Source organism: Suricata suricatta, chromosome 3, assembly GCF_006229205.1.
Source record: "Suricata suricatta isolate VVHF042 chromosome 3, meerkat_22Aug2017_6uvM2_HiC, whole genome shotgun sequence".
Taxonomy (NCBI): domain Eukaryota; kingdom Metazoa; phylum Chordata; class Mammalia; order Carnivora; family Herpestidae; genus Suricata; species Suricata suricatta.
In genome coordinates this window covers 32,171,489-32,191,124 of record NC_043702.1, presented here as the reverse complement: position 1 = coordinate 32,191,124, position 19,636 = coordinate 32,171,489, and the positions used below count along the sequence as shown (strand labels likewise).

Sequence of the window (19,636 nt, the reverse complement as noted above, 5' to 3'; positions counted from 1 at the left end):
AGTCCAGTCAAAGGTGACAACAAGACTGACAGCCTCCTTTTTTGCCTAGTAATCAAGCACATACATACAGCAATCAGACCATCTGGGTTTAAGGTACCCCCACTTTCTAGTTATGATCTTGGGCAAGTTATTTGATCTTGTTGAGGCCCAGTTTTCTCACCTGTAGAACAGGGATAACAATAATATCTTCATAAGACTATTGGGGGAATTAAGTGAGTCACTGCATGTAAAATACTTTGTATAATGCTTTTCCTATTTTTGGAACTTAGTATGTGTTTACTGCTACTATTATTATCATTCTCTCCATCACCTGACTTGCCAGCAAGAACCCAACCTAGGTAATAAGATTAGGACCCCCTGAACCTGCCTCAGCCAAAGCCATGGCTGTCTCAGGGCCTGTCCTTGCCTCTCCTCCTATTAACCCAAAAGTGATACAAGTTGAAACTCAACTGTCCACATACCTGCAACTAACAAGTTCTCATTCCCATCCTGTTTCTACAGGCAGACAAGGGAATATAAAACTCCACAAGGGCAGAAGTAGCCACTTGTTACAGGAGCCTCCTGCTGAAAGATGCCTTTTCCCTTCTATAGCACCTGCCACTGGCTCAGAGAAAAACACAGCTGGGGAAGTGAAAAAGAAAAAGGTTGTGTGTGTGTGTGTGTGTGTGTGTGTGTGTGTGTGTGCATGCGCGCATGTGCACGTGTGCATGCGTGCTTGCTCTTAAAAGATTAATCTCAATCTAGGAATGAGGCAACTCAAAAGGATGTCTCAAACAGAGAACTGGCCTTACTTGCTATTGAGCTCATCGTGTGCAGCTAGAATAGAACTGTAGTAATTTACTAAATGTTGAGAATAGTGCTGTACAAGGAGTTTCAGCTGCCCCAGTTCTGCCTTAAAGCATGTGATATTACCGCACTCTGGGGGCAAAAGAGTCCTTTGTGCTATTAAGGGGTTGTAAGGACAGAATTTAAGCTTATAAACAATTGACCCACTTCAACTCAAAATGCTAGAAATCTTGAATCCAGCAATGCTTTTGCTTCAGGATCTGTCACCTTTGAAAATGTACAGTAAATTTGGCAAGTTTATCAGCCTTTTCAAAAGTCAAGTACACCTTTCCCCCTAGGAATCTTCCTAGCTCTCTCTGGCCTCATCCTGCTTTGCAATTCTACATAGGTCTTTGGTGGTTTGGAGGTACCTGTGCTGAGCAGGACAAGCAGGGACTCTGGAATGTTCTGCATGTAGCAATTGCATGAACTCAAGCCCTCTGAGCAGCAGCGACCTCATCTGTGCATGCAGATAATAATGCCCACCTAACAGGGCTGATGGAAGGATGCAATGAGATAATGTATTCTTGTGAAATTATCTTGTCTTGGATTGGGAACGATAGCAATGTTAGCTCATGTCCTCTGAAGCGACACTGGAGGAGCCACAGGCATTCCAGGTGGTCCTGGTGCTGATGAGAGAGGTTATTTTCAATCTGTTCAGGATTTTCTCAGATTTCCTGTGTCTGACGTGATCTGAACCTTCTCATCCACACCAGAAAGGCCTCTGTCTTGCCCGGTTCCTTTTGGACCAAGAATAAACAGTAGGCCTGATCTGCCAGCGTCACCGCATGCCTGAGGAAAGCCTTTGATTTCACACCCCAGGTCAGCCCAGAACCAAGCCAGGCTCAGAGAAGATTCCTTTCCATCAATCCCTGTATATGGTTTAGCAGAGGAAAGCAGTATTTTCCACTATATTAAAACTCTATAAAGTTTTAATTGGAATAAAGAAATTAAGGCTTGGCTTGTCAGCACACCTCATACAAATCATTTGGATTTCCACATAGATTTCTCAACGCAAACCTTGTCAAACAAAATGCACAAGGTCAGCATTCAGAAAAGGGCAGTTGGTGGGCAGCTAGCACCTGGACAGTTAAGGTCTCCAGGAACACTAAGATCCTATGTGCATACATTTGGTTAATCATTTTCTTAATGTCTCAAAATTAAAAATATCATCCTGCATACACTTGGTTGAATTTCCTTATTCAACTGTAAACATGTAGGGTGTTTGCATGTGTTTCTGATCATTGTTTACTCTTTGAACACATACCAAAAAAATGAGAAACATTTTTCTTTTTCCTTCTGTGAAATTGAGCTCCTTGAAACCCAGAACACATATACATTTCACAGAGCCAAGTTCATATGTTAAAAGCTACAAACTAAAAGGAGGAATTTTCAGCAACTTAAAAAAATTTTTTAATGTTTATTTATTTATTTTTGAGAGAGAGAGACAGAGTGTGAGCGGGGGAGGGGCAGAGAGAGGGAGACACAGAATCTGAAGCAGGATCCAGACTCCAAACTGTCAGCACAGAGCCCAACACAGAGCTCGAACTCATGAACTGTGAGATCATGATCTGAGCTGAAGTTAGACACTCAACCGACTGAGCCACCTAAGTGACCCTCAGCAACTTTTGAATAACTGGAAAGAGGAGGCTCTAAGTACTACTACCCTCAATGTTTCATTCTCTCTCTTCCTGTCTCTCTTTCTCTCTGGACACCCATACACACCCACACACACACACCCCCACACACACATTTTGTGGGTTTTTTTGAACACAAAATACTGGGCAAAAGTTGTCACTGATTCTGTCGCATGGTGATTCATTTTCAGCTATGTTCCTACTGCAGAAATGTGGAAATATTTAGGTATTCTGCAAGTGGCAAGATTGGGCATTACACCTAATGAGAGAAGAGTCTACTCTCAAAGAAATATCCCAGGAAAAATTCTTCTAATTCCAAATATTATTGTAACTACATGTAATTAGTTCATTGACTCCTCACAGCAACCTTATGAGGTAACAAGTATGATTGCTCCCATTTTACAGAAAAAGAAATTGAGGCTTAAAGAGTTTACATAAAGTAAGCACACACAAATGCATATTCCTACTTCCTACCCTTTGTAACCTAAAATGTTGCACAATGTTCTGTGCCTTGGTTTTTTCCCTTAGCAACACATGCAAAGATTCCTTACTCTCTGTACATAGAAATGTCAGTTGTATCATTCCAACCCAGCTTAGTTTCCCCGACTGCAAGACAAAGAAAGACTATATTTTGTCTCGAAGGCTGTTGAATTTATCATGTTTATACATCTCAGCAGAATCAAAGGATGGATTAAGGGAGGAGCATTGCTGGGTTCCCAAGAAGTGAAGCGGCACCACTCTGATCAGACAGCCAGCAACCTGGTTGGTCTGCTTTTCTTCTCAGCCATGGGTACTGAAGCTAAGTCACCCCCAGCAGCATGGGGTTCTAGAGATACAAGAAGATACAGTGCCCTTTGTCCTCTGCAAGCAGCAGTTTTTAAATACCTGCCGTGTTGGATTTTGTTTTGTTTTAAAATTTTCTCCAGGTGCCAAAGGCTTTGAAATTACCTCCTATCTTAGAAGAACCACCCGGAGTCCTGGACCCCCTGAGGAGTCAATTTAAAGCCAATGAACCTCCAGCAGAACTCTTTATCTTCCCAGTGGAGATTCATTTCCACACCCAACACCCCTCAAAAGAAAAATCATACAGAAGAGGTAAGTCCTCTGTGTTTAGGTAGGTCCCCCATGGGAACTCAAACAGGCACTCAGATGTGGGTCTCCCTAATGTAAATGTCTCCTAAATCATGGTTTACTCTCCTTGGGGTCATCTTATTTAGAGAACATTTTTTAAAGGAAGAAAAAAGTTAAATTTTGAAGTCGGTGCCTCTGCTCATATTCATATGTCCCCATACAGTAGTAAAGATGGCCTCCTGCATTATTTTTCTTTTTAATTTTTTACAGTTCATTTATTTATTTTGAGAAAGAGACTGAGAATGCATGCAAGCAGGGAAGGGGCAGAGAGAGAGAGAGAGAGAGAATCCCAAGGAGACACTGCATTGTCAGCACGGAGCCAGATGTCGGACTTAAAACTACAAACCATGAGACCATGACCTGAGCCAAAATCAAGAGTTGGATGCTTTACCAACTGACCATCCAAATGCCCTTGCCTCCTGCATTTTCATGCTAACCCCCTATCTGTTAACCATACAAGAAAGGATATGTCCTCTAAAAGCTCTTGCAAAAGTACCAGAGTTGCCTCTAACTGGCCAGGCTTGAGTTGTATGCCTGGACCCAGCCACTGCAGCTAAGACAATGAAGTGTGCTCATCAACCAGTCACATGTCCATCTCCAGAGTCAGGGAATGGATACACCTCCACCCAAACCACATAGTGTGAACAGGGGAGAGATGGGTACCCAAAAAGAAGAGACAGGTGGCAAAAACCACAAACATCTGCAAAACTTGGCTTTCTCCTTGTCTCCTAGGTGCTCCACACCCTGAATCAGGACCAGAAACAGAAGAAAAAGCCAGGCCTTTATGGAAATCTCCCCTGAAGCATGCATCCCTGGAAAAGCTAAGGGAGTTAACAGTGCATCTCCCAGTGGACACGGGCAGCGACATGCTCTCACCTCAAGGTAGCTATTCATTCCTTCCAGCATCCCAAAGAACTCCCACCCCGAAGGGAAGGCAAAACACACAGGGGACCTCAGCCATGAAGAAGGAGGCTCGAAGGGAGGCTAGTTGCTCCCCCGCCACAGCTGCCTTAACCAAAGTGCTATTATGAAACCAATTTAGTGTCTAGCTCATGCAACTAACTCACTGAATCATCTCCCTACTAATAGTTTCTGGTTGCAGATGTAAACCAGCACCAAAGTTACTAAAAATTTGCTTCATGATTTATAGTTTATCCTAAATTTTTAAGCAATAAAATTCCATTTCTAATCAATTTAGGAATATGTATTTCTTCACTAAAAGTCATAATATGAATAAAAGACTTCACTCTAATTTTTCAAAACATCAAAAGGACATTTAAAATTATACACATGAGTGTATATAAGTCAATTCTTTATGTGTGGATAGGTTGGAAGTAACGGGTTATGTTTAGAAAGCCCCTCATTTTCACAAAACTGGACCTCCTTTCCAAAGGGCAAGATGAGTGTAGACAAATGCTGAGTGATCTCTGACTAGTGGTAATGGAAGGTAAAAGGATGAGCATTCATATTTATGGAGTTCTTCTTCTGTGCCAGGTACCATCCCTAGTTTATCTCATTTACTCCCCACAACAACCTTACCCTCATTTCACAGATCAGAAAACGGAAGCCCCGAGAGATAAGGAATTTGTTTGAAGTCACACGATTACACGTGGCCTCGCTGGGACTGAAGCTCAGCCCTTCTGGTGCCAGAATCTGTCCTCCTTCCCATTACACTGTACTGTCTTTCAGAATAAACAAAACAATGAACAGGTCAGAATATTTTTGAGATGTTTCAGTATTGAGAGCTTCCTTTGATTATTGGGGGAAGGAGCTTGTTTACTCTATCCAAGTGAAAGTTAATCATCCTAAAGACTCTGAAGTTTCTTTAAAAAAAAAAATCCAAATATGGGCAATGGTCACTGTGTGTGCAAACAGGTAGGAAAGCAGCTTTCCACCTGTGGGTCACAATGCCAGGTGTACAGTTTGAGCCACTGGATCAGTAGCAACATCGGCAAATTTTATCTTTGGTATTGCTCACCTCACACTGCTCTCCACTTGTTTTGAGCTGCCGTGTTCACCAAGTTTCTAGAGCTTGTCTGTCATCTGCTGCCCTGCCAGGGGGAGCCTGGTCTAAGAAGTCCCTGATACCTTGGTGTGAGTTAGTGCAGTATGTGACCCAACCTAGTGGTAGATGCATAAAGGGAAGAGTCTAAAGAGGCAAGGTTTCCATGGCAATCTTTCTTACAAGGTTCCTGGGGCAAAGGTGTTTAAAGCTGCTAAGCAGCACTGCCCCATTGCCAAAGGTTGCACATACCGATTTACTTGCTTAACCCTGGATTATCTCACCTTTAATATCATAAAAATAAAACCAGATTTTATATATGCATATACACCATACATATTTTTTGATAAGCCATCTGAGACTACAGACTTTGTATATTTCTTCCCTTAGCAGCATATATTTCCTAAGAGCAACGAGTTTCTCCCTCATAACCACAATGCAATTACCACAGTCAAGAAAATTAACATTTATGTAATATTATTTTCTAATATACAGTCCATATTCAAATTTTCCTAATCATACCAATAATGTTCCTTATAGTCCCCCCCGCCCCCACAAGCAATCCAGGACTCTACTCAGGATCATGTATTATATTTAATTGTCCCATGTCTTTAGAATTTCATTTTTCATGAGAATGACATTTTTGAAGAGGATAGACTAGTTCCTTTACAGAATTATGCTCTATTTTGATTTGTCTGTTTTCTTGTGATTAGATTCAGATGCAACATTTTTGGCAAGAAGAGTATGTAGGTGACAATACATCCTTCCCAGCAGTTACATCCGGAGACACAAAATATCCCTTCATATTCATTCCATTTGTTATAATTTGTTTTATTACAGGGGATGTTAAATTTCATTATTTAGTTAAAGGTGGTATCTAATAGATTTCTCCACTGTAAAGATATTTTCCCTTTGTAATAAATAAGTAGCCTGTGATACTTTGAAATTGTGCGAAGCCAGCTTTGAAACACAACAGCAACAGTGTGTTGAACACGAAATAAAGACCACTCTCTCTGAGATTAAGACAAGGTCTCAATCACTTAGATTACTGGGTTTCACCCTTCCTAAAATAGTCCCTACTGATTTTGAAAAAGAGCTGGAGGAAGAGAACAGAAGTGAAGAGAAGGATGTGCTTTGTGTAACATTATCATCAATCCCATTACCCTCTAACTACTATCTGGAAGGTGCTACTTTGTACTTTATAACCTTGAGGAGCCATGTGATCACTGGTTCTGCTCAAAAAAATTGCTTTGTGGTTGAAACTCTGTAGCCAACAATCCCATGAGCCCTAAAGATGGGGTCTTTCTATTTTGAGATTTTGGTCTGGGGTCTAAAAGGTTCTCATAGCCTCTCTAGTCTTTTTTCTATCTCAGGAGCCCATGAATAAGATGAGAGCAATAACCACTGCTTGGGTGCTTGGAGGCTCCCCATCTGAAGGGCCACTGTTCTAGCCACCTTGCCATGGGAGACACCTGGCTACCACTCCTTAGCAGGGCTAGAAAAGCGGGACAAACTTAAGAACATGTGGAATAAGTCGGCCTATGCACAAACAGCTATCAACCAAGTCAAAACAAGAGATTCTTTCTCCTTCTTGCTGATTTAGAAGTTCTCACTCATGCTTTTTCTCCTTTTGCTTTGGAAGATAATGATGCCTCACCCCAAAATGTGACCCCACCATTGACCCTGATTAAAGGAAGGAAAAGTCCAGAGAGCCAGAGGGCCCTGGACAGCCCCAGGACATCAGGCCACAGCAGCTCCACTGGCCCTATGGACATGAGAAGGGCCCAGGGGGCACTTCCAGCAGAAGGACAAGGTAATCACTCCTGGGGTACATAATGCTCCCCCACCCCACCCCCACCCTGCTTGTCTGTGGCTCTGGGCCCATTTTAATCATCCACCAGGGCCACACAGCAACTGTGATGTAAGCTGTCTGAATCCCACCCCATTTAAAAAGGGAAATGAGCATTCTTTCCAACAATGTCTGGGATTAACGTTCACCATACATATTACTAAAGAGTCAGTACATGTTTGAAGGGTTTGCTGCACCAACATGCACTGCCAAGCTGTCCTGTGCTCTCTTCACTCCTGGCAGCAGTGAGTGATGACACAGCTCCTTGTGCGCAACAGGAAGACATGCTACTGAATTTACCAGGATGCTCAACACCCTCCCTGGGGCAAGGGAGCCTGGCGACATGACCCTGCCCACAGAAAAATCCCCAGAGAGAAGTCGCCCTCCAGCCCAGGGCAGAGCCTGAGGCCTATTCACAGAGAGAGAAGGACTCTGGGTTTCTATTGAAGGGTGAAGCAGAGCAAATCCACATCTCTATGACTTAGGCCCACTTAAAGTTCTTATCCTTAAGGGCTGACAGTCTAGGAAGAGACTAAGATGCTTATAAAGAGCAACAATACCAAGACAGTGCAGCAATAGATTCCACAGGGGCTTTGATCTAAAGGCAGCTCATAAAGCAAAAGTTGCTCAGAGTCCAAATTACCAGAGAGTCCCTTAGGGAGGTGCCATGCTGGACACTGACAAACCATTTTCTAGAAAGAGCAGCCCAGCCAGCTGTTCCTCCTTCATGGGAGTGTTGGACTGCTTTCTCTGGTTGAGCCCCAGATGAAGGAGATTGGTATGTGTTTGGGTGCCAGACTATGTGAAGAAAGTTATCTCTGTTAACAGCAGAATCACACTCAGGGCTGCATGAAACTCACTCTCCGAGAGGCACATGGGAACTGAGAACCACAAAGACAGCAAGTGTGGCATCTTTCATTTTCATCTCACGCCACTCAGGGACAGGATGCCTCACTGTTTAAGTCTCTGACTCTCTCCCTCCCTCCTTCCCCCAAGCATGTATAGTTGAACGCTTGTAAGCATAAATTAAATACAAAGATCAGTTACTCCTTTATGTGTTTGCAGCTTCTCTAACACTGCAATGGTCAAACTCAAACCCCTCTCTCTTCCTAGCTCTCTCCCTCTTTCTCCAAAGATGTCATTTTCACTTATAAACTATTTCTGTAAGGAATCATTCTCCTACAACCCCTGCCCCTTTTACACTTGCATGGTAGTGATCCTCTATTAAATTTGATACAAATGAACCAAAGTTTGTAACAAGGGTGTTCTGGGAGGTTGTATAGCCCAAGACAAATCACAGCAAACACACACACACACACACACACACACACACAACCATACTTGGACATTTTTATAAAGGGAGAATCTGATTAGAATGAATTCCAGGGCCATGACTATGATAAGAATGCAGACTAAAGCCTCAAGTGTGTTGGCTAAGTGTGGGTAACTGAATGTGTATATGAGAGCACATGTGTGTGTGAGGGTGTGTGTATACTTATATGCCTACCTGAGTGCTTGTGTGTATATGTGTGTGTGTGTGTGACTCTTCAGGCATGCATGCCTGAGAACAAGTGTGCATGTATTGGTGTGTGTCTTTGTTCATGCATGGTACATATGTACATGCACGCACACATGCATATGTGGTTGTCCACCCATCCGTGTATACTCACGGATATATATGTGTGTGCACACCTCTCTGTAACTATGTGTGTGTTTCTGTGTGTGCATCTCATGCCTCAGTTGTTTGTGTGTGTGTGTGTGTGTGTGTGTGTATGTGTCCTTGTAAGCATCCACTGTGGCCGGTGGCCAGCTCTACTCCTGACCCCTATGCCTCAGTGATAGGGAAGGGAAGGTTATAGAAACACCTTCAACTCTTCTAAGCAACAGTGGGAAATACAGCTTCCTTCTCCTCTGTGGCCTGAGGCCCCTGGAGTCACTGAGCAGCCCCAGCATTGATCCATAGGGTAGGCTGTACTACAGGCACTGCATAAAGACATGTGATGGAAAAGGGAAGCAGAGGCTGGAATCACCAAGCACTGTGTCCAGAGACTGGGCTACGCACCACCCTGGCCTTGCCGGTATAGGGCTGCTTGAGCCCAGAAGGGCCCCTTTGCCAGAGTCTCACAAAGGCATGACATAGGCTACTGGCAGTCCCACCATCTCATCCCACTGGCCTTCACAGGGCAGGGGGTAAATGATGGCCCTACTCTGCCAATCCCAGGAGCAGGGCTGACCCTGCACTCTGGCAAGCACCTGAGCACATTGGCATCTGCCTCCTGAGGATTCAGGGAGCACAGTCTCCCCTACACTGGTGCTAACACTGCCCATGCTTGTGCTTATTTTCAAGAAGATTCCAGAGACCCCACACTGGGACACTTCTCATTGGGTCCAGATGGAGAAAGCATCTGCCTATCCTTCCCTGGGCCTACTGAAACCAAGGAGCCTCTTTCAGGTAAAGGTAAGATGATACACCTCAGGCCAGCTTCACTTTTATTTGGAAAGATTTTACCTGTAGCTTCCAAAACTCACCAGCAGCAGAGACATCATTAAAAACAGATGTAAGTCAGCTAGTTTCTCCCATCTCACTGACACAGAGGTGCTTCTGTAGCTCAGACACAATAACCCAATGTTTGCGTAACAAGTTTACTCTTGCTGGTGCATCTGGAGAGGGAAGTTCCTGTGGAATGGCTTGGAGGAGGTCTGATGTGCTGTGTTGATGCCTTGATGAGAATGATAAAGCTCTTTTGGTAATTGCCCAAACTAAACACTGCCTTTTCTCTTCTTTCCAGCCACCTTCCAGAGGTGGAGATGGTTAATTGGTAATCCAAACAGGTATCCTTGTTATGTGCATTGGTTCATTACTGCAAATCATTTGGCTTCTGACAGACATCAAGGCAGTTTCCAAAAACCCTCTGGCACATTACCTTTTTGGAGAAGAGATGCTTGCTGGCTCTGGGCAATAGCCATTTTGCAAAGGGAATAAAAATGAAGTCAGAGGGTGATGAGTATCAACCACCCAGGAACCATCATGATGTGTATGTGTGAGACGTATGCCCAGCAGGCTTCTTGATGAGGGAGATTAAACTCTGTACTCATTTGGTGAGTTATGTCACCACTGGTTTAGTAAAAAGGGCATGGATTCAAAGCCAGGAGATTTGAGTGGCCCTGGCTTGTCCTCTACCTCCATCTACATGTCAGATGACTTTGGGTCAGTCCCTCCCAATGTTCAAGGTCCCTCATCCAAAATGAGAAGATCAACTCCTCCACCTCCACAGCTGGAAAGTTTCTTGACTTATTGACTGCTGTAGTTTACATACTGTATCTATTGCTGTGAAAGTAGATCCGTAGCACATGGGTTTCCAGAAACTAGAATGCATTCAATTCCAAATTCAGTGTTAAATAAATCTCATCACCACTTGGGTTATCTCATGATATAAGTATAAAAATAACTTGGTTCTGAATAGGCAGAAGCAGAATTTAGACAGGTAGAGGCCAATGTCAGTGTGACCCAGCTGGTGTAACAACTGGAGAACAAATATGATTCTGTTCACCTGCTGCACATTTGTCCACTCTGTTCCAGGAGAAATAGCTTCCCTTTTGGTAAAGCAAAAGCCAGAAGCAGAAAAGGGAATATTTAGTTTGTTGTCACATTGTCAATATGATGTTTTGGTCATTTTGGTATTCCCAGCACCTATCACAGTCCCTAACACATACATAACAGGATCACAATCAATTCTCATTGAAAAATCTTTCAGTAATTTCCAGAGAAAAGGAAAAAAGAGAAATGAAATTTATGCTGAATAAATGGACACTTGTCTTCCATCTTGTGCTAGTTCCATGAACAATACATTTAATCCTCTCAAGCCTAAAGGTATTCACTGTAAGCTGGTTGAATCAATCCATCAGTCAGTCAGTCACTGGCCTCTTGCCAGCCTTTCCTCCACAGACAATTGGTGGACCTTTAGTCTTGATGGTGATTGGAAACTACCCTGGAAGACAAGGTAGAACCTAAAACCCACATTTCCCTACAGGGGCCCATAAAACAGGTCTAGCCTTCAAAGAGTCTCTGTGAAAGGGAAGGATTTTTTGCTGTTGTTTTGTTTCATTTCATTTTGAAAAGGAGTATATGAAGAAAAGTGTTCAACTCTTACAAAGGACTTGCTCCAATTATACCAAACTCTTTGTAGCTCAGTTTGTCCAGATCCATCTTGATCATCCTCCCCTCCCTACCTTCCAGTCTCATCTCCCACATTCGGGTCCACTCCTTTCTCATCTCTCTGATGGCCCAGACATCCAGGCTTCCTTCTCTTACCCCCTTCCCAGCCTTTTCCCAATTGCCCACAAATATTGAGAATTGTTTTAAGTTCCAGGCAAAGGCTCATCTTTTCTGGGACAGTCTTCTTAATAAATCCACATCCTCTCTTATAACTGCCTCAGCCCATTCCTCTCTCTCAATCCCAGTTTTGTGATTATTGTTTTTATCTGCATCTGTTTTCTGTTTCGCTCCCTAAATATTACATGAGTCCTGGAGAACCTCTTATCTTTATCATATGTCTAAGAAATGCTTGTTGATTGACTGAATACTCCAGGTACCACAAAGGAAAGTGCATTGGGGATCACAGTTGGGTTGTTTGTTTTTTTTTTTTTAATTAAAAAAAATCTTGAGTAAAGGAGACAATATGATCTGTCTGATCTTTTCTGAGACTCTCAGACTCTGTCAACATCTATTTGGAAATACATTCTTAGGCAATTAGATCATGATATCTTGCTTTCAGAGAGCATAGATAAATGGATATAACCCTTCAGAAGAAAAAAAAAAAAGACGTGAAGACTAGAGATGAAATTTGACCCTCTTGATTATGTTGGGATATTGCAATACTTAGAAAATTCAAAGGCCTAAGAAAGGAAAAGTTCACTTGGAAGGATACAAGTCAAAGCAGTGGCTGCGGTCTCTGCATTACTGACCCTTGAGTCAGATCCTTCACCTATGTTTCCAGTCATGGTGGCCACAAGAGAAGTTTTCTTTCATAAGTTTTTTTATTGCAAGAAGTTCAAGGATGTATGGGCCAGTGATTCAGGTTGGGAACTTCAGGTCTCATGTAAATTTAAAATCTTTTTTATTTAATGTATGTTTGTTTGTTTTGAAAGAAATAGAGAGAGAGAGAGAGTGCGAGGAAGGGCAGAGAGAGAGAGAGAGAGAAAGAGAGAGAGAGAATCCCAAGCAAGCTCTATGCTATAAGCAAGAGCTTCACATAGGGCTCAATCCCACAAACCATGAGATCATCACCTGGGCTGAAATAAAAAATCAGACACTTGACCAACTGAGCCGCCCAAGTGTCCCCACGTAAATTTAAATTCTTGACCTCTTTCAGAGTTTCCAGTTAGCATTTGTTCTTATCCTAAATGGATTATCACCCCAAATATGTTCTTTATGTTTTGGTCATTTATTATTTTTTTAATGTTTATTTTTGTGTGTGTGTGCAAGTGTGTGTGTGAGAGAGAGAGCATGAGAAGGGGAGGGACAAAGAGAAAAAGAGAGAGGGAAACAAAGGATCCAAAGCAGGCTCTGTGCTGTGATGCAGAGCCCAATGCAAGGCTCAAACTCCTGAACTATGAGATAATGACCTGAGCCGAAATTGAGGGCCGGCCACTTAACTGACTGAATCACCCAGGTACCTGTTTTGGTCATTTAATTAGCATCCTTCTTCTTACAACTTATTCTTGACATGGTGGTTTTAAAATATGTCCACAAATTCTTTGACATTTGTTTCTCCAAAAGGGAGAGACTAATACTCCTTCCCTTGACTGTAGACTGGACACAGTGGCTAACTTCTAATAAATGACTTATTCTAATAATATGACAGAAGTGACCCAGACTGAGCCTGGGTCATAAAAAGTATTGCAGCTTTCTCCTGGCTCTCTCTCTTGGATTAGTCACTCTGGGGAAAGCCAACCACCATGTCTGTCAAGAGGCTACTCAAGCAGCCTTTGGAGATGTCCATATGGCAAGGAAGTAACACCTCCTGTCAGCAGCTAGAATAAACTTTCCAGGCTTATGGGTAAGCTACCTCGAGAGGAGATGCTCCAGCCCTAGTGAAACCTTCATATGACCATCCTGCCTGACATCGTGACTACAGCCTCACAAGAAATTCTGCACTAGAATCACATACCAAAGCCACTCCCAGAATCCCACAGAAACTGTGCAAGATATAATAAAGGTTTGTTGTTCTAAGGTCAGAAGATTTGGGGGTAATTAGTGTTAGCAATAGATCATATACTTCGTGTCACTTCCTGGTGATATCCAATTTGGTAAACAGAAAGATGTAGGGTGTTAAGAATATTCCAGCTGGTCTCAAAACACTGACTATTTGGAGGCAAACATATAATAAATGGTTGACTTTCTCTTTGCTTTCCCCATTTGGCATCTGTGATAATGTTGGTTGTGACAACCCATGGGTAAAAGAATATGATTTTCCTTGAATAGTCTTTCTCTTAACAACTGCTGCCTTAAAGAAGATGCAAGGAGAGTTAAAGGAGGAACAGTCCATTAGGGGCACCTGGGTGGCTCAGCCAGATGAGTGTTTGACTTTGGCTCAGGTCATGATCTCACAGTTCATGGGTTCAAGCCCTACGCTGGGCTTTGCACTGACAGTGCAGAGTCTGCTTCAGATGCTCTCTATTCCTCTCTCTGCCCTTCTGCACTGGCTCTGTCTCTCTCTTTCAAAAATGAATAAACATTAAAAAAAATTTTTTTAAATAAAGGAGGAAAAGTCCTTTAGACAAAGTAATGTGCAGGGTAAAAAGAAAGAACTGTAGACTAAGTGTCCAAAGTCTTGGGGTTTATGCTCAGCCTGTGATTTCTGTGATTGTGGGCAAGTAATTTCACTGCTGTGGACTTTAGCTTCCTCATATGGGAAAAGAGTAGATGGAATTAGATCCAATCATCCCAGAGTATGTCCCATAGAACTCCAGTTTCTCAGAAGGTTAACAGGCATTATGTAAAAAAAAAAAAAAAAAAAAAAAAAGGTTCTGAGGTCAAATAAGTGTAGAAGCCAGTGGGCTAAATTAGCTGAGTAGATTCTTTACTGCAGAACTTCACAAGGCCTCGGATATGCTAATATGAATTACTACTCTTTCAGATGAGGATATGCATTGTTGTCCAAACTTATTTGACCCCTTAATTCTTTATTGTTTTCAGCAAAGCATCATGTGGATCTAAGTCATTTTTGGAACACTTTGAAAAATGCTAAACTGATGCTTTCTAAAGTTCCTTCCAGCTGTAATGCTGTACCTTACTAAATATGCCCTTTTCCCAAGGGGACTCTCTTGGTGGGGCAGTTCTCCTGTCTAAATCCTGAAGCAGGATCTCGGCCATTCAATAATTCATGACTGTTCTTGTTTTCATTTTCCAAACATCACTTCTAATCATAAGGTCCACAATCTACCCATTCTCTGAGTGAGAAGTAGAGGAAGGTAAGAAGCAGCCAGTGTGCAAAAAGGTCCTTTTATCCAATCAGTGTTTGTTAATAACCCATAAGAAATAATGTTGGCAGTTCGAACAATCTCAGGTCAATTGAAATAAAGGAAAACGTGACTGGATATGGTCACTTGGCACCTAGCATTTCCTCCCAGTGGATCTTCCTGTATTGCAGAGGCTAGAAGGCTAAAATCACGTCCCAGATAACCTTTGCCATCAGGAAGCTGCGTGCAAATTGGGTTCTACGAAACTAGCAAGAGCCACGGAGGGCAGAGGCAAGGCAGAAGCTTTGGGCTACTTGCGCTGACAAGCAAGCGAATGAAGACTGAGGTGGTTGCCACAGCAACTTTATAAGCACCCAGCACTGTGTAGTAACTCCATCCCTTTTTAAAATACGTGGTGGTTTCTGTTCTCTACTAAGCTCTGACCAACATACTCCCCTTACAGAAATCATGGGAGATTCCCATGAGGCTCGGCACGGGGCTAATTTGGGTCTGTCACATAGCCCACAGGGCAGGCTGTGATAGTTGAGCTTATTCCTGGACTTCATAGAGAAGTAGGGTTCTTTCCCTCACCACAGTGAGGCCAGCAAAGCCCCAGCAGCCCACACTGGAAGGTGTTCCAACAGCCACCAGCAGAGAACCACTAAAAACACTAGGGAGCCTCCTTTCCTTTGACAAAAATCTCTCATGATTCTTATAAGCACAAAGACTCCCCTATCTCATAGTTGGCTAACAATGTGTCATCACTACTTCATGCCTCCCAAAGAAGAAAAATGTCAAAAATAATAGTTCTCTCTGAATCTACTGGGAATTCTTTTTTTTTTAAGGAAAAAATCAATATGAAATTTGAAGAATATTTACTTCCTCTTTTTTTTTTTTGCATATGATGGTACTTACATTTTTTACAAAGCCCATGAAATTATGAAGTCTACCTCCCTTGCATTTGTTTCATTTCCGAGGACCCCAGATTCGAGATGGAATGGAGGCATCAGCTTCATCCTTGTTTAAGCACAGGAAGAGCTTATCAAATAGACTCGCTAGAACACTAGTAGATTACATGGAAAGCAGCAGAGCTGTCTGGTTGAAGTGGGTTGGTCTATGTCACCCAACTTCTCCACAGTGCAGCTAATTCTTCCCCTCCCAAGATGGTTAGGGATCTGTGCAGAGCCACTAGAGATATGAGACCACAGTTTGAAAACTCTCTCATTCAATAGATAAGGATATTGAGGCCCAGAGAAGTATGGGGATTTGCCCAAAGTCACACAGCTTCTATGTGGAAAATTTAAGGCTCAAATCCAGATCCTCCTGCACCTACTTAAGTCAAAGCTCTGCCTACTGAATCATACTCACCTCTAGTCCCTCTTGTCCAAGTCCAGGCTTCAAAGACTAGCTGAATTCCCACCTTCTTTGTGACGGCCTACCTGACATCATGCTGACTGACTTCTTAGGCTCCACTAATTCTCACTGCCTGGGCCTCTCACCAGGCATTCCATCACTTCCTTTATCATTTTTTTCTTTCCTCTCTGAGATTTAAAATTCCTATGGGTCAATCTCCTTTATCTACTTCTGAATATCCCAGAAAACACCACGGGCACTCCTGGAACACTGCCCATAAATAATGGTTGAAACTGTGAGTCACAGAGACTTTAACTGTTCCCTAATATCCATTCTTTCATTACGCCTTTTGTTAAAAGCATCCAGGGGCACCTGAGTGGTTCAGTCAGTTGAACACCTGACTCTTCATTGTGGCTCAGGTCATGAGCTCACAGTTCATGGGACCTGCACTGACAGTGCAGAGCCTGCTTGGGATCCTCTCTCTCCCCCTCTCTCTCTGCTCCTCCCTCACTCACTCACACATGTGTGTTCCTGTGCAATCATTCTCTCTCTATATATATCAAAATAAAGAAATACACATTTAAAAGCATCCAAGTTTAGCTGAATATATGGCTGCTGGCTAGAAATTATATTTTCCAGCCTCTCTTATAACCAAGCATAGCCATATGACTAAGTTGTAGCTAACAAAATGTGAATGGAAGTAACATGTGCAACTTGCAGGTTATTTTCTTAAAAGGACACTGCTTGCCTTCCTCTTTATCAAAGGACGTCTTCTTTCCCCTTGGACTCAGCTGAGGTGGTAAAATAGCTTCAACCAGTAGAAGAGGGCAACAGTCTATGAGATAATGGAGTCATAAGATACAACAAATCTCAGTGCTCAGATAACTTCATGAAGCAAAGCCATCCCGATCTGCCCACCTACCTCTCAACTCTTACCAGAAAGATATATAAATGTTTATCTTTTAGAGTCTTTTTGTCACAGCAGCTTGCTGTGTTCCTTAACTAAAATAATGCAACTGTAATAATATCTGCCATCCCAAACCATAAGAGACCCTTAAAAAACAGAGAATAGACTGAGGATTTCTGGAGGGGGGGTGGGGAGGATGAGCTAAATGAGTGATGAGTATTAAGGAAGACACTTGTGATGAGCACTCGGCATTATACGTAAGTGATGAATCACTAAATTCTGCTCCTGAAATCATTATTACACTATATCTTAACTAACTGGTATTTAAATAAAAATTTAAAATTTAAAAAAAGTTCATGCTACCCCAAAAAACAAAAGAGGATTACCCTCAAATATGTTTCCAATTCCAGTCCTCAGAATGATACAGAAATACATGATACATGTTTCCCTGTTAGCATCAAAAAAATAATACCTGCCATCCTAGTTCACGCTTGGTGACATACTTACAGTACATCTAGTAAAATATTAAATAAAATTCTGTTATAAAATATTATTGGACCTAAAAGAGAGAAGATCTATTACATGTGTGTTTGACTCCTATAATAAAATGTGAAGGCCTTCCATATGCAAGGGACAGAGAAAGAGGTTGATAGTGAGCACAAATACTCTCAGGCATTATGTCAGCGGTGTCATCGGATTCCATCAGCCCAATAATCCCATGAAGTGAGTATTTTCACTCACATATTACAGGTGAGGAAACAAACACAGGAGCCAAACTCCCCTGTGAATGTTGATTTCACCCGATAAGCAGCAAGCTTACTCATTCCCAGGCCTCCCTATCCCAGAGCTTGTGCTCTCTCATCCTGCTTCCAAGGCTCAGCGCCTGTGGCTGGTGCCCAGCAGGGCCTCACAGCCCATGTGAGGACAGACTCACAAGCAATGAACTCCACCACAAGGCAGAATGGCAGGAGTGCCGCATTAGAGGCCTAACCAACGTGAATCAAGGAAGTAGCGATCAATTCTAACGTAGGGGACTGGGAAGGATTTTTGCAGAGAAAATCCACTTGCACTAACCTTTGAGAAATTAGTAAAAGTGGATAAACAGTGAAGAGAGAAAGACATGACCAGTTGAGAGACCAGGATGAACAAACATAAGAAGAGATAGGAAAGTAGAATACACGTGGAAAACGATAAGCAGTCCATGTGTATGGATTGTGAGGGCCTTCCCGGGAGGAGATGGCACTGAAAGTCAGGCCAGGGCCAGACCAGAGAAGACCCTGTGTTCCAGGCTAGAGCTATCGATGCTGCTTTTTAGGCAACAAGGAATCACAGATGTTTGAGGAGGGGTGTCATGTAACCTGGTGCGTGTGCCAGCATGAAGGAACAGGCAAGAGAAAAGGCTGAGCGCTCAGGCTACTGCAGAGCCATCAGGCAACAGCTGATGAGGGCCTGAACAGAAGGCAGTGCACAGACGCGGGGGGCGCTGCCTGGCTGTGGGGACGTGCACCAGCTCTCTGAACCTGAGCAGCCAGTGACAAGCCTGCCAACTAGAGTTCTTTACAAAACTAGCTACAATCTTCATCTCCAATTTTCTACTCAAATTACCTTTTTTCTATTTTCACTTTCAGTTAAGAGGGTTTCTTTGGAGGCTGTGTGTGTGTGTGTGTGTGTGTGTGTGTGTGTGTGATGAATTATACTTAAGCTAAAGCAACAATTAAGGCCTGGAGCCCATCACCCCCACAGCAGCACATGCAGCCCACAGCTCTCTTTTGAGTGGCATTCGGTTCTAGCCGCCTCCCTCATTTTAAGTTACACTTCCCAGCAATACACAAACAAAATAAATTTCAGTGTCACACACCTCTCAGCTTGTCAGTGTGCAGTGTACCTGTTTCCTGGCTTATGTGCTCTTGGGGAAGTGGTCGAGCTTCCTAGCAGAAAGCTGTGGTATACAGTAAGAGTCCTAAGAAAAACGCTCAGAGCAAATTTCTTCGGAGATGTGAGTAAAGCAAAGGGCGAGGCAGTAAGCAGTGATGGAAAGAGTGTGTATAACCCTCCTGTACCCTCTTACCCCCACACACAGCGAGGCTTCTCTTTCATGATTGTTTTAGCCTCTTTTTCCTTTCCAACCGCCGACCACTCAATTCTTTGAGGGAAAATTAACATTCATTATGCAATTTATCTCTCTCCTTTTAATCCGGAGTGTCTGTCTCCAAGGTCCCTACTCAATAATTAATGTTTGTTCTCATTTCCCATTCTCCAGAGCATCTATTCTTGAACTGTAGGGTCAACAATTAACACTAATTATGGCTTTTCCTCTCTCCAGTGTTGGTTCTCAGAATCCCAAGTTGCCCTGCTCAGCCTGTTGTGTGTGTGTGTGTGAGTCTGTGTGTGCGTACTTGAGAGGTGGAAAAACACCAAGGAACAGGCTTTTCCAAGCCCACCACAGTTTAGCAAATCAATAAAAACAAACA

The 19,636-nt window shown here is 42.8% G+C and overlaps 1 protein-coding gene and 1 long non-coding RNA gene across 3 annotated transcripts in view; one reads left to right on the top strand and one right to left on the bottom strand.

Annotated features, from left to right (window-relative positions):
* The window catches only part of KIAA2012 (KIAA2012 ortholog), a 104,802-nt gene that overhangs the window by 23,901 nt on the left and 61,265 nt on the right, over window positions 1-19,636 (top strand). Inside the window, exons 7-11 of the mRNA XM_029934049.1 lie at window positions 502-644; window positions 3,389-3,557; window positions 4,326-4,475; window positions 7,238-7,408; window positions 9,792-9,902. Of these exons, the coding sequence (XP_029789909.1) occupies window positions 502-644; window positions 3,389-3,557; window positions 4,326-4,475; window positions 7,238-7,408; window positions 9,792-9,902 (744 nt within the window). The remainder of the gene's footprint in view (window positions 1-501; window positions 645-3,388; window positions 3,558-4,325; window positions 4,476-7,237; window positions 7,409-9,791; window positions 9,903-19,636) is intronic.
* The window catches only part of LOC115287527, a 79,529-nt gene that overhangs the window by 48,134 nt on the left and 11,759 nt on the right, over window positions 1-19,636 (bottom strand). The window lies entirely within an intron of this gene.